At 32.1% G+C, this 15,077-nt stretch overlaps 1 protein-coding gene across 1 annotated transcript in view; it reads right to left on the bottom strand.

Moving 5' to 3' along the window:
* The window catches only part of LOC127720567 (neprilysin-4-like), a 107,911-nt gene that overhangs the window by 40,846 nt on the left and 51,988 nt on the right, over positions 1 to 15,077 (bottom strand). The window contains exons 3-4 of the mRNA XM_052227178.1: positions 5,051 to 5,190; positions 2,397 to 2,450 (exon numbers count right to left, since the gene is read on the bottom strand). Of these exons, the coding sequence (XP_052083138.1) occupies positions 2,397 to 2,450; positions 5,051 to 5,190 (194 nt within the window). The remainder of the gene's footprint in view (positions 1 to 2,396; positions 2,451 to 5,050; positions 5,191 to 15,077) is intronic.

The following is a 15,077-nucleotide window of genomic DNA, read 5'->3' on the forward strand; positions in this document are numbered from 1 at the left end:
ATTGCTAAATAAAAAAATAAATGTTGAAATACTGTAAATTATGTAATGTAATTTTGAAATGTCTATTTTCTTTTTAACATTACAATGCACTCTAACCTATTGAAGGAAAACTGAAGGTACTAGTCTCTCTCCAGGAATGATAGACAGTGGTGTTTTCCCCAAAGGACTGTGACATTCATAGCCCTGACACGCTCTATCACTCATTCATTTCTCTCTCTCGCTTGTTCAGTCTTGCACTTCATTAGGTTAGAGTGTGTATTATGTGAGAAAAAATGATGAATGTAAGAGCGGAAGGTTGTCAAACTGAATGGGACATTTTTTATTAAAGTTATTTGTTAAACTATATCATTATACAATTTAGAAAGTAGGGTCTTCTAAAACGTCACTTAAACAGTACAACAAAACAACACAAATATATACGCATCGTTGTAAATATAACGGAATTTGATGCGACTGTCGTACAAGTGAAAGGTTTAGCGCTATAAAACCAGGTTCAATCCACCATTTTCTACATTTGAAAATGCCTGTACCAAGTCAGGAATATGACAGTTGTTGTCCATTCGTTTGATGTGTTTTTGTCATTTGATTTTGCCAAGTGATTAGGGACTTTCCGATTGAATTTTCCTCGGAGTTCAGTATTTTTGTGATTTTACTTTTTATATAACGTCAACATTGTACGTAAACCATCATGGTAAATTTGAAGCATCAATTTATGGGTCACTCTCGCTGTGTACTTAAGGGGATGATAAGGTCTAATTTACTTGTACCTGCCAAAAATAATTAACTGTATGAGAGAATTGAAAATATTCAGTCAGAATTAATGGTATCGGGTGTCAGTTTAATCAGTGAGATCCGAATATAACCTGTTTCGTCTAATGAAAAAATTGTTAGTTTATCTATTCAATGTAGCATTTTCCAATCACAATCCCTCATTCGTGATCCTCAGAACGGAGCCTATTTCCTGATCACTTTTACAGAGAATTTTTCATGTTATCGACGACAATGAAGATTTTAACCATACATGTCAAAAATCAAATATCTTAGATAAGTCAATTTCATATTGGTCAAAAGAAAAAGAATCCGCTCAAGAAACTGTCGATCAGTCTTTTTCAGTAGTAAAATAGGTACCGTTAATGTGATTCCTACCACTGGGTCGATAGCTCTGTCAGTGGACTGTTAGTCTTCGAGGGTATTACCAGCCCAGTAGCCGGTACTCGGTACTGGCATGAAAATACGGCTACTGTGTTATGAAAATTTACAATTACAAATTCAATAAAATTATTTTGAATTAAGGAATTTATCTCCCTCATGCAAAGCTCTGATTACTTGCCAAATACTTTTTGTCCTTTTTGGTTTTATCAGCTCTTTAATTTTAAATGAGTTCTGGATATTCAAATATTTTGGCCTTGAGCACAATTATCGAAATGCGCATCTGGTGCAGTAATATTTGTTCCGTTAATGTTATTTTAGGTCAGACATAAACACGACTTTAGTTTTCACAAATTTGACATTTTTTTTTAATTATTTGGTTAAAAAAGTGTTTTGTAAGATGTCGAAAATTAAAACAAAAAATATTTTAAAACATTTGGTGTTTATGTTTCAGAAACTTTTTGACACAATTTTGACTCATGTCAATCACTTTTAATATGTGCAATAGCAATTTTACTCTAAAGAAATCAATATACGAGGTGCGTTGTTGAGTAAATTACTATTAACAATGAAAATATAATCAGAAACATACTTGGCTGCTTTATGCTATTTGGTCGGGTTGTTGTCTCTTTGACACATTCCCCATTTCCATTCTCAATTTTATTATAAATACTTCTGAAACCCCCTAAAAAAGCTATCGGTTTATCTAAAATCACACAGAAACTGACAATGATTTATGAAATTTCGAAGAACTCCGTACCTTTATGGAAAGGTTAAACTTGAAGAATTACTAGATCCGCCTACTTAGCAAACTAATCAACACTATATCTTAGCATTGTTCGTGCAATTGATAATGCTTTTTTAAAAATCGCAAATTTTATTCATTTGAAAAATGTTAGTTCACAATGTAACTTGAAATATGCACGATTTTTGGTTTATGACTAGCCCCGACTTATCAATGACCTTTTACTTTTCATGGAAAAAACGGCGATCCCGCTAGCAGAGTCAAGAGCTGCTTATCCTTCAAGAACTCGCCCGGTTTATGTTGGTTTCGTCTTCCTCAATCATGGCATATGCTTCAAAATGATAAACTATCTTGAAGTTTTTAATAAAGCCATATATCATATTTTGCGGACAATACATAACATAGATTATAGAAAATGCAGGACTACCGAAAATAAATTATATTTTAAAGGCTTGTTTTTATATAGAAATTTCATTACGAACTTACAATTATTCTCACTTACCTTTTTCACTTTTGTCCTGACTAGATAAGTTCATATAAAACTGATTTTGGTCAACTGCAAAGGAAAGACAAATTCAAAAACAAAAAACAAAAAACACAGATTTCAGTTGTATACATACAAATTCCAAACATAAAAAACCCATTTCTCAGGATAAAAAAAAACAAAATTATAGTCTCACAAAGTACTTTTTAAGGAACATACAAATGTTCTGAAACAATTTTAACATTAACGTGTCATTAAAATCAATAACAAACTTTGTAATAATTTGGCATGAATAAAGGCAACAGTAGTTTACCGCTGTTCAATGATGTTCATTTAAAAGTAACATTTATACAAGATAGTAAAACGTAACTGGTCAAATATGATAATTTGCAAAGAAATGGACCGATAAAGTTTATTGTTCAAATAAATATCACCAACACAAAACTACAAGTTCTGAGATAGTTTCAGTATCTGTCATGTTTTGACAAAAGTTTTATGAAGTAACTAAAAACTTCATTTTGCTACAACATCAGGTTGAACATTTTTAAATGAATAAAAAACAGCAGGTAAAATATCTCTTTATCAACAAAGCAGAATAGAACATATCTAAATGAACAACAGCGGGTAGAACATCTGTAGATCGCTAAATCTAACAAAGCGGGTAGAACATCTCTATATCGCTGAATCAACACAGCGAGTAGAACATCTCAATATTGCTAAGTCAAAAATAGCAGTTAAAACGTCTTTAAATCAACAACAGCGTGTAGAACACGTTGATATTAATCAACAGATCAAAACTACAAGTGTTGAGATAGTTTCATTATATGTCATGTTTTAACAAAAGTTTTATGAAGCCACTGAACACTTAATCTTGCTACAACATCAGGTTGAGCATTTTTAAATGAATAAAGCACAGCAGGTAAAATATCTCTTTATCAACAAAGCAGAATAAAACATATCTAAATGAACAACAGCGGGTATATTATCCTATATCGCTGAACCAACACAGCGAGTAAAACATCTCTATATATATATATATAAAACATCTCTGAATCAACAACGATGGGTAAAACATCTCTGAATCAACAACGAAGGGTAAAACATCTCTAAATCAACAACGATGGGTAAAACATCTCTGAATCAACAACGATGAGTAGAACATCTCTAAATCAACAACGATGGGTAAAACATCTCTGAATAAACAACGATGCCTAACACATATCTAAAACAACAACGGTGGGAAAACATCTCTAAATCAACAACGGCGGATAGAACATCTCTTATTCAAGGAAAGAAGGCAAAACATCACTTAACAGAACATCTCTAAATCTTTATTTGGCAAAACCTTTCGGAATTTTGGGTTAATGCTCTTCAACTTGGTACTTTGACAAACAAGACGATTTTAATTTTGACATTATAAATTTCCCCACCTTACCAGAAATATTCCAACTTCACCTGCATATGGGATATACATATCCCAACTTATTCGGGAACGACAAACAATGAAATTTTCAAAATCATCTCTAAATAAATGGGGAATGTGTCCTTGGGACACAGATGATGCCCCCGCTTGCATATTACGTTATAAAGGGATATAACTCAAGAACTGTAAAAGTGACGCTAGCCAAATTTGTACTTTATCTGAGTTTTGTGGTAATAAGCATTGTGAATAAGTTTCATAACATTTGGTTGAGGCAAACTAAAGTTAGAGAATGGAAACGAATATTTCAGGAATTTTTCCATTTGTAAAGGGGCATAACTCTAGAACGGTAAAAGTGAAGCCACCAAAATTAAAACTTGATCTGTGTTTTGAGGTAATAAGTATTGTGTATAAGTTTCATAACTTTTAGTTGAAGCAAATTAAAGTGAGAGAACGGAAACGAAAAATTCAGGAATTTTTCCATTTGTAAAGGGGCATAACTCTAGAACGGTAAAAGTGACGCCACTAAAATTCAAACTTGCCCTGTGTTTTGTGGTAATAAGCATTGTGTATAAGTTTCATAACATTTGGTTGAGGCAAACTAAAGTTAGAGAACGGAAACGAAAAATTCAGCAATTTTTCCATTTGTAAAGGGGTATAACTCTAGAACGGTAAAAGTGACGCCACTAAAATTCAAACTTGATCTGTGTTTTGTTGTAATTAGCATTGTGTATAAGTTTCATACCATTTGGTTGAGGCAAACTAAAGTAAGAGAACGGAAACGAAACATTCAGCATTTTTTCCATTTGTAAAAAGGCATAACTCTAGAACGGTAAAAAGTCTTTAGTTTTCTATGTTGTGTTTTGTAGACTGTTGTTTGTCTTTTTGTCTTTTTAAAGTTTTTTGCTATGGCATTGCCAATTTGTATTCGACTTCGAAGTTTGACAATCCCTTTGCTTTCGTTCGCCCCTCTTTTATCAACATCAGCAGGTAAACTTTTTCTTAATCAATACCAACGGGTAGAATGTTATTTATTAAGAACAGTGGGTATAACATCTCTGAATCAAGAACAGCGGGAAGAACATTTCTTAATCAACAACAGCCGATATAACATCGCTACAACAGTGGGCAGGAGAATCAAGGTTATAAAGAAGTTAACTTGCTTTGATTTGCATAGCCAGTTAGATGTCCTGAAACTTGTTTTAAAAAACAATTAAAAACAAATAATCTAGCTAATGAAAAAAGAGCTTACCCCGTCTTTCCTGTAATGTAATGGCATGTAAAACTAATAATATACCAATAATTCCTATACACAGTAATACTACACAAAATAATATCCTCTCTAATACAGTTCGCTCTTTACACCAAAGTTTACTTGCTTCTCGTTTTGACCTGAAATGACAGACACCTGCAAGTTAGTTTTTCCATAGTTAAAAAAGCTAGTCATAAACAACAGTTACTTTTAATAAATTAAAGAGTGCGTGGGACTGTAAACGCGTTGATTGAAACAAATAAGCTTACCGATTATCAATAATGATAATGCTGCTTTGGTTTGGTGATCTTTTTATTGTGAACTTACTAGTTGTTTATAACACTGACGCTTTGTAAATACATTACTGATGATGATGATGATGATGATGATGATGATGATGATGATGATGATGATGATGATGATGATGATGATGATGATGATGATGATGATGATGATGATGATGATGAGGAGGAGGAGGAGGAGGAGGAGGAGGAGGAGGAGGAGGAGGAGGAGGAGAAAGTCCCATTTGGTGATATCATAACTAGAGTATTATAGGACGAGACAAGTGAAACATACTTATGGTTATCTGTGACTCATATATTCCATAATGGTCATTTCATTATTAATTGAAAGATAACTTAAGTTTTATCATTACGTTTGTTCAGTATCTTCCGTGTACGCTACTACCTACCTACCGTCATTAAAAAGCATAACCGAAATATCAGCCCTGGAATATCGTATCAACTCTGAGATTTAAATTACGTGTGTAGGTAAAAAGTAAAATAACAAAAATACCAAACTCCAAGGAAAATTCAAAACGGAAAGTCCTTTATAAAATGGCAAAATCACAAGCTCAAACACATCAAACTAATGGAAACAACTGTCATATTACTGACTTGTTACAGGCATTTCCTTATGTAGAAAATGGTGGATTAAACCTCGTTTTATAGCTAGCCAAACCTCTCACTTGTATGGCAGTCGCATAGAATTCCATAATATTGACAACAATGAGTGAGGAAAACAAGCAGACATTATAGGTAAAAATGTCAAAAATGGGGGTACAGCAGTCAACATTGTGTTATCATCTTAATCACTATAAAAACAAATAACTCTTTCAACAAAGAAAAACAAAATTGCATATAGACACTCTATAGACAAAGTACATAAGCAAAAATGAAAGACAAGAATACAAAGATAACAATAACACAATAAAGGTACTACTCGAATGTTGCTACATACGATCACAATTGGAAAAAATAAATCATATCTGTTGTCGCAAAGTTAAGTTCTTAAATCTAATTGGTTAACACTTCGATATACCGAGTTTTCGAAACTATTTTCGTGGCCTATGTGAACACTTTTTCGATTTCACTATGATATATCCATGCACGATAAATATAAATGGAACCCTGAGGTTCAAAGCAAGTTGAAGTTAAAGTAGTAAATGAATTGGTTGAGAATTATAGGGATTACACACATTTTCTGAGTGTTTTAATGTATGAACGTTACCGCTGTCTCACAAACTTAACATAAAAGTCCTCTTTGACATTTGATCAGTGTGTGAGTTAATTGGCCAATGCCGACTGTGAGTTAAAAAAAAACACATCAATCATTCTTAACAAATATGTTGTCAATGAAAACAATCTAGCATCTTGATGAAATCGGTTTCAGTGAACTCCGTGTTTGAATGAGAGTTGGTTACTTAAAGTATCATTTGTTCATTCCTAATACAAGAAATGTGTACATTGGTCATTTGTTTATTATGAAACAAATTTGAACTATTTTTTAAACTATCCTAAGCTTAGAATGAGGAATGCATGTGTTAACGATAAAGAAGTTAATAGGTTTATATTCAATCGCACGAGAAGATTGTAGGTATTCTAACATATTTTTTTATAGAATCCACATCTGATTCACACCTCCCCTTCAGTGTGTTTCATAGTTACCCTGAATCCCGGTTTTGATTTCTGATAAAATAGATGTTGTTAATTTTTCGTAAAGAAAGGGTAAAGGATAATACAGACTAAACAATATAAAGTGTTTGCTTTGAGTTCCAAAGGAACATACAATACTAATGTACGCCAGACGCGAGTTTCGTCTACAAAAGATAAATCAGTGACGCTCGAATAAAACAAAGGTGAAAGGCCAAATCAATTACGAAGCTGATGAGCAGTTAGAGCCCAAAATTCCATAAAACAGACCTATGATTGTTTAAAATTCTCATTTAGAGGGAGTATAATTATAAGTTCGTTCCCAAAAGAATTCCGAACTCTCTTATCTAGAAGTAAATGTAATATGATTTACACACAGAAAAAGATATTATGTGGGGCCTTGTCTGCAGGTGCAACATAATTGACGGTAAGCAACATAGGGGTATTTGTTTGTGTCAAATATGTCTCTGAAATGCAGGTTGGTTTTTTTTTTTTTTTTTTATTTATCGGCAGTTTATACATTTTCCCTTTCATAAGACTACCTATTATTTGTATAGATCACGAAAATACTAGGCAATGACGCTCCATAATAATGATTTGCACGTGATATCAGGCATACAGCCGAACATCTGGGGTTTTAAATGCTGAACCTACTTTGTGTAATTTCCTTTTTATCCAATATTCTTGCTAATAACATCATTATCATATACAAAAGTGTCATTATTTTAGAAGAAAAATGTAGAAAAAAAGCGGTTGCTAGGCAAAAATATTAAATGCAATATCTAGAAAAAGAAAAAAACGAGTTAGTAAATATGAGAAAAGTTGAGATTGCTTTATAGTCTTTACTGATGTTCTTAATAAAGGCTCTCGTTGTAGAATTTTAAAATTCATGGCTGTTTTTTTTCAAAAGAAATTCAAGGTCAAACGCTCAAGTCTGAATAATGACTGATCTTTCCACAAATCCTTATAAACATTAAGATTTATCGTTCATGGATTACATACTTTCATGGACTTTAAGGTAAATTAAAATAATAAAATTTATAACTAATCGTTCGTCCATTGACTCGTTCGTACATTGTTTTCTCGATTCAAAAATGAAATCTGGTGACAAAGACAGGAAAGCAGTTTCTGTTCCCGGCTTAGTACCCGCTCCTTAACATCATATAACATAGCTCATATGATTCCAAACATCACGTGTTTATTAATTTCTTAATTTTCTGTTTCTAATGATCTTTGTACTTGATTAGGCATTCAACCTGTTCATGATATATTAAAAATGAAGACGAAACGCGTTTGTCGTGCCAAAAAATCATTTTGCATCAACTATGCCCAAGTCCAAAGGTTATGACGTTCAAAAACGACTTGAAAAGCTTTCTAAATAGGTATAAAATCATTATAAACCTCCAATTTGCGAAAAAAGAAGAACTGTCTACCGTCAGCTGCATAAGCCCAGTGGTATTAAAAACTAGTTATACTTTAGTACATCGAACGTGCGTTTTGCCTACATAATACAAAATTCTTTTTTTTCTGACGTTGTTAAGGGCATACGATACAGTTTTGATCCGACGGTGATTTGTTTACGAAAATTTGCATACAAGCTATTTTTCACCTAGTCAATTCAAATATGTAATAAAAAATATACCTTCATGTGCTACTTTAAGAGATAAATGGGGGTCGAAATATTAGACATTTACTCAAAATTTCGTTTTTTTTTTTTACATTTCTATCCTTTGGATAGACATACCTAACTTTTTTGTTTCAAAAGAAAAACACAAGCTGATTTTTGTAAAAACAGTTGGAGAATATTCTTTACACAAGTATGCTCTAAATTTGTGTAACAATTCTTTGGAAATAATTAATTTTTATTAAAGTGTCATGATTTTAGAAAAAAACGGCATTTTCTTGCTGTATATTTATCCAATTTTAAAAAATTTCGTCGGTGACTTTTTCATAAAATGGTACAAATAATGTTCATACGTGATCAAATCTAATGTCATTTTAAAAAAGAGAGGTCCATGAACTCGTTTTCAAGTTAAAACAGTCAGAATGATAAAAAAAATCAGTCGAAAAATGCAGCTTTTCCCGATATGTCACAGTTTGACGTCGCGAAAAATAACATTTTACGTTAGTAACGTCATTACCTTCCCTGTAACTGTATCGTATGCCATGCAAACGTCATTTCATTCCATTCACGTGAAAATGTTTTGAATGCCTCTAAAAGGTTGATATGAATCATAATTGATATGAACTCATAATTATGAAATTAACTTTTTATAAAACTTGGAATTTTTCGAAATACTAAAGATGTTCTATCCCAGACCCAGGGATAAATTACCTTAGTTGTATTTGGTAAAACCTTTCGGAATTTTGGGTCCTCAATGCTTTTCAACTTCGTACTTTATTTGGCTTCTTTAACATTTTCTTATTCTAGCGTCACTGATGAGTCTTTTGTAGACGAAAAGCGCGCGTCAAAATTTTTTAATCCTGGTATCTATGATGAGTTTTTTAATAACCAATCTGATTTAAATGCAGATCTTGTGTCAAAGCTTAGCTTACAAGAATCTGAACACGATCCATTCTACTTTTTCGGTTTTAAAGACCTTTTGGGATCCTCTGGTTTTGTCTAATAAATATACACCTTCAAAAAATTAAAGGCTGAAATTTGGTTTTCTGATGTAATAATTACCAGAATAACAAAGCTTAGACACAGGATCTGTATTTTAATCAGATTAATAACAACTGATTTGTCGTAAACGAAATCTGTTTTCAGACACAATTGAACATAAATTGTACGCAGAATCAATTTGGAAAGACACAAGTAAATATTTAAAAATGTACTTAATAGCTACAGTCTCAATCCTGCGGACATCTGTAATAAAAACATGACATCAGTTTTGCTGTAATGGGTTTAACAGAAGATAAGAAAATCAAATTAGATTATTTGTGTCATTGTCTAAGCTTATTTCTTCTAATTAAATGTTTTTCTTATACGGCTTTTGATTTTTTCATGTTTACTCAAGGGAAATGATAGTTTGTTACAGTGCCTCGATCAAGGTTTTTGATGTGTTTTTTAAGAATACCACTGGGAATCCAGTGTAAGTCAAGCTGTCTAAAGCGTCTAGTACACTGCCGTTTGTAATATTTTACATAAAGTCAATTATTCTGTTAAATCAATCAAAACATCATAAATATCACATGAATAAATTGTGTCAGTGTCCTGAGACTTAGACTTTTGTTGGATTATAATTTCTCAAAAGTGCAGGAATTTTATGTACGTCGCTAATTTCTATCCTATATCCTACAATGCAAATAACTTAACACACATAGATCATGAACCAAATTAGAGTGTCCTTTTTGTGTTTAATTCTTGGACAGTACATGTGCCTTTTTTCTAGAGGGGAGATGGGGTTGCTCAATATCGGGTTTTCTGTGTAAGACTATACATGAAGTGTAGTTTTAACTTTATCAGTCTTTTTTTTATTTGTTATTTTTTGTTGATGGTTTCTCATTAGCCCATGTTATCTTGTCGCCGCTTTTTGTTTGCAGTATAGTTTTTGTTTTGTGTTTGTAATATAGTTTTTGTTTTGTGTTTGTAATATTATAGTTTTTGTTTTTTTTGTTTGTAATATAGTTTTTGCTTTTTTGTTTGTAATATCGTTGCAATAATAAAATTAAGTCTGGCATGATATCTTTATTTTATTATTATTATTATTATTATTATTATTATTATTATTATTTTTTTTTTTTTTTTTTTTTTCATCCCCGTATTAAGTCAAAAGAGGAGAAATAACGAAAATTATACATGTTTAATGGGATAGGAAGGATATAGAGTATTAATTCCTACACTATACCAAACTCAATAAAAGGTCAAACATCGTGACAAGTTTAAGGCGACACAGTATTTTTCATCCTGAATGAGTACACAACTCTACGTTAACATGTTAAAAATACAACAAAAGAATCCATTTACCACATCATTTACTATTTCTCAAAATCACACACTGAACCTGATAAAAAGTTAACATACTGCTAACTACATGTGCTCAGACTGAAGGGTTACATGGTATTGAGGGTGTTTAGGTAATAAAAATAATCTATTGATACTCAAGTCTTGTCATGCCTCCATGCCTTATCCAAGAAAGCAAATCACACAAAATATAAAGATTGTGATAATCACATGTGTCGACTTTATCGTACTCGACGAAATTCACGGTCAAAAATGTTTTTGAATGTATATAATTATGATGTGATCGATACATAAATTGCAAGGTTATCATATAACTTATGGAAAACCAACTGACACTAAGCTTTATTATAATTATCATCATACTAAACACTTATCAAAGGTGGTACATGTATATACTAAAAATAGTGAGACTAGATATACGACCGAATAAGTAAACATTAAATAACAAAAATACATTACAAATTGTATCAACAGGTCAAATTAACACGAAAGTACGATTTGAGAGTACTCGCACTTACTGAAAGCTAGATAAAAGCCAAAAACAATTAATAATAAAAAAAATCATGCATCAGAGACTAAAATCAACTAAAACACATCCCAGAAAAGCTTGTCTCAAATTTAACATATTCATTTGGCATTTGCCAAATTATTTGGATAAGTAAATATAATAACTGATTTGATATCTTCATCTTTAATCAAATTTTGGAAAATACTAAACTTCTCTCGAAGGTTTTTATATAAGGGACAATATAAAGGAACTGCACTTCATCTTCTGCTTTATCTCCGCAAGATTTGCAGACACTATCCGTTGTTAAAGTTTTTGGTTTACTGTATCTCTCAGTTTCAATGGCAAGTGAATGTGCACTAATTTAAAATTTTGTGAGGAATGATTTTCATATTTTGGTAAATGTAAGCTTTTAAGTCGAATGGTGAGAAAATTTTACAATAAAATCTGAGTTTACCTGTGTCATTAGGTTTAATATGCCCAAGTTGATTTGATATCTGGCATTTTTAAAAGTTTTTTAGTGAATCCTCACGGAGTATATGATACTTGAAGTGAATCCAAATTAAGTAACTTTTTTGGTTTATATAATGATTGCGGCCAGCAAGATCGTCTCTGCGAATACAATTTTTCATCTTCTATAAAAGCAGATCGTAACAGATCAATTTTCTTGTCGTTACTAACTTCAATGTCAGTTAACCTAGCATAATATTCAAACATTAATTTAAATGACATAAAACATAATGGATAACAAATTTATAAGAAGTAATGTCTTACGCTTATTGTTAAAAAAAACCTTAATATGATGGCAAAATAAATAAAAAGCGCTGCTAGTGGCTCACAAAATATTTTGTTTGTGCATGCATGCGGTATTTTGAGGAGCCGAAAAGAAGTGAAGCTATAAAATCATATTGGGGAAATGTTTTGCAATATTTTACTCTTTACAAAAAAAAAAATGCTGGTGACCCCAAATGCATATGAGTTATCTAACATCCTTCAAAATATTTCAATGGGGTTCACGAGGGAAAATTTTTGCATTATCAAGACTCAAAATGTTGAAATCTGTATGATATTTTACAAATTGTTTATTTTTTCAGTAGTTCGTTGATAATTCAACAACACCCTTATTTTATTTTTCGCATTCGTTATTCGTTTTTTTTTTCCTTCAATTTTCTCTTTGACATATAGTTTGGTATTGTATATTTAAAATACGTTAAAAACAATAATTTCATAATAAAGCCTGGATTTTTTGTTTATTTTCGAGTAGAGCGTTACGTTTTTGGATGCGTTCATTGCATATTCATGAGGAGAGCTCAGGTGCAAAGCAACCGATTTGTAACAAATAAAATGGGACCTATTAAAAAGTAAAATAACAAAAGTACCGAACTCCAAGGAAAATTCAAAACGAAAAGTCCCTTATCAAATGGCAAAATGAAAAGCTTAAACACACCAAACCAAAGGAAAACAATTTCTATATTACTGACTTGGTACAGGCATTTCCGTATGTAGAAAATGGTGGATTAAACCTGGTTTTAATGCTAGCTAATCCTCTCACTTGTATTACAGTCGCATATAATCCCCTTATATTGACAAAAATGTGTGAGCAAAACAAACAGACATAAATGCTATAGGTAAAAACGTCAAAAAGTTAAACATAACTTGAAATGTAAAGTGATAGATTGTACACGTTTGTATATGCTCACACATTTGTAGTATATTCAGGTACATGAATGGTAACTCATAGGTTTTATGCAAGTATCATACAAAAAATTAACTCCAGTAAACTTAACAGGTATCAATTTACCCAAGCAAAGTATTTAAACAGTTCTGAGAGGATAACAAAAAATATGAAAAAAACCCTTTTGAATTACTAGTAGATGAATCCGAAGCTCTTTCCTGGATTTATCTTCATCATGAACGCGCAAAGTTAGATCTCTGAAAGCAAAGGACGAATAATTACCGAAACACGTGAGGAGCTATTGACCAAAAGGGAAAAACCTAAGGTCAACTGTGCCCGAGGGAGTTGGAACCTTAGTTTCTTGATAACTTTTAAATTCATAACCGGACAATTAATTAAAGAAAAGTATATTATAAATTATGCCAGCACCGAAACATTGACTACTGTCAGCTGATGATACCCTCGAGTACTGATAGTCAACCAGCACTGGTATCACTGACTACTGCACATGTCACCTGATGATACCCTTAGGTACTGATAGTCCACCAGCACTGGTATCACTGATTACTGTCAGCTAATGATACCCTCGGGTACTGATAGTCAACTAGCAGTGGTGTCACTGACTACTGTCACATGATGATACCCTCGGGTACTGATAGTCAACAAGCAATGGTATCGACCCAAGCAGTACTTTAAAACTTTATAAATGTTATGCGTTCGAAGCATTTTCTGTATATACTTATATTAGGAACGATCAAATACAAATATTTGGATTTATTGATTGTTGGTTGCTTAACGTCCAGAAATATATTTGGAAGCTAAGGATGTATCTGTAATGAAACACGTGAAGATCTATATGACCAAAAGAGGCATGAAAATAGTAGCCAACGATCTACAGTCAACTTTGTCTAAGGGAGTTGGAACCTTAGCTTCAAAATAGTTCATAAATTTATAAACAGACAATTTAAGAAAGGTATGTTATAAATCATGTAGTACCAAAGTTTTTCAACTACTAAGCTGATGTAAGCCTCGGAGAGTAATAGTTCAACAGCAGCAGTTTTGACCCAGTTCTATACAGGTATTGAAAAACTGACATGATTTAACATAATGTTCCACTTCAGACAGATTTATTTCAATTTCCTTTACTTTTGATTTGGAGTTTGACCGGATTAATTTTACTTCATACATTTGTAAATAATGAAAACTATAGCAACACTGTGTATACTATATGAATCAAACATCCGCAACTGAAACAACTGTCAGTCAAACTTACACGAAGTTAACTTATAAAGTTTTGTATTTTTTTCCAATTATTTGAATTATATGTTGACATCAGATGTGAACATGACAGCCTCTCATGGTAGAATAAATGCATGGCTTCTACTTTCAAAGGAAATTCAAGAAATTGCCGGTTAATCGCTCAAGAACAAATGTGACCTTTATGATTATTTTTTTCTGTGTTGAACGATTACATCATTTTGGTCGAGCCTGCGACATTTATGTCGCAAAAGCGAAACAAAGCGATCCTATATTCCGGCGTCGATGTCGGCGGCGTCAACATTCAGGTTCAGTCTGTGGTAAAAGTTTTTCAAGACATCAACAACTTTATCAAACCTTCATCGAATGTTATGAAATTTGAACAGAAGCTTGTTTACGACCAAAATACAGTATTCAGGGCAAAATTTTGAAAAAAAAATATTTTGATTTTTCCGTATTTTACTGATAAATGGACTTAGTTTTTTTACAGTTTACATTCAGATTCAGTCTGGGGTTAAAGTTTGTTACACATCAAATACTTAGTCAAACCTTCATAGAATTTTATGATTAAGAGATAATGTCTGAAGCAAACTTTTGAAAATACATTTCCATTTTCAGTATTTTTCTGATAGATGGACTTAGTTTTTTAAAGTTAACATTTACAGAAGTCTGGGATTCATTTTTTTTTTGAC

This window comes from Mytilus californianus, unplaced genomic scaffold (assembly GCF_021869535.1).
Source record: "Mytilus californianus isolate M0D057914Y unplaced genomic scaffold, xbMytCali1.0.p SCAF_11, whole genome shotgun sequence".
In the NCBI taxonomy this organism is placed as follows: Eukaryota; Metazoa; Mollusca; class Bivalvia; order Mytilida; family Mytilidae; genus Mytilus; species Mytilus californianus.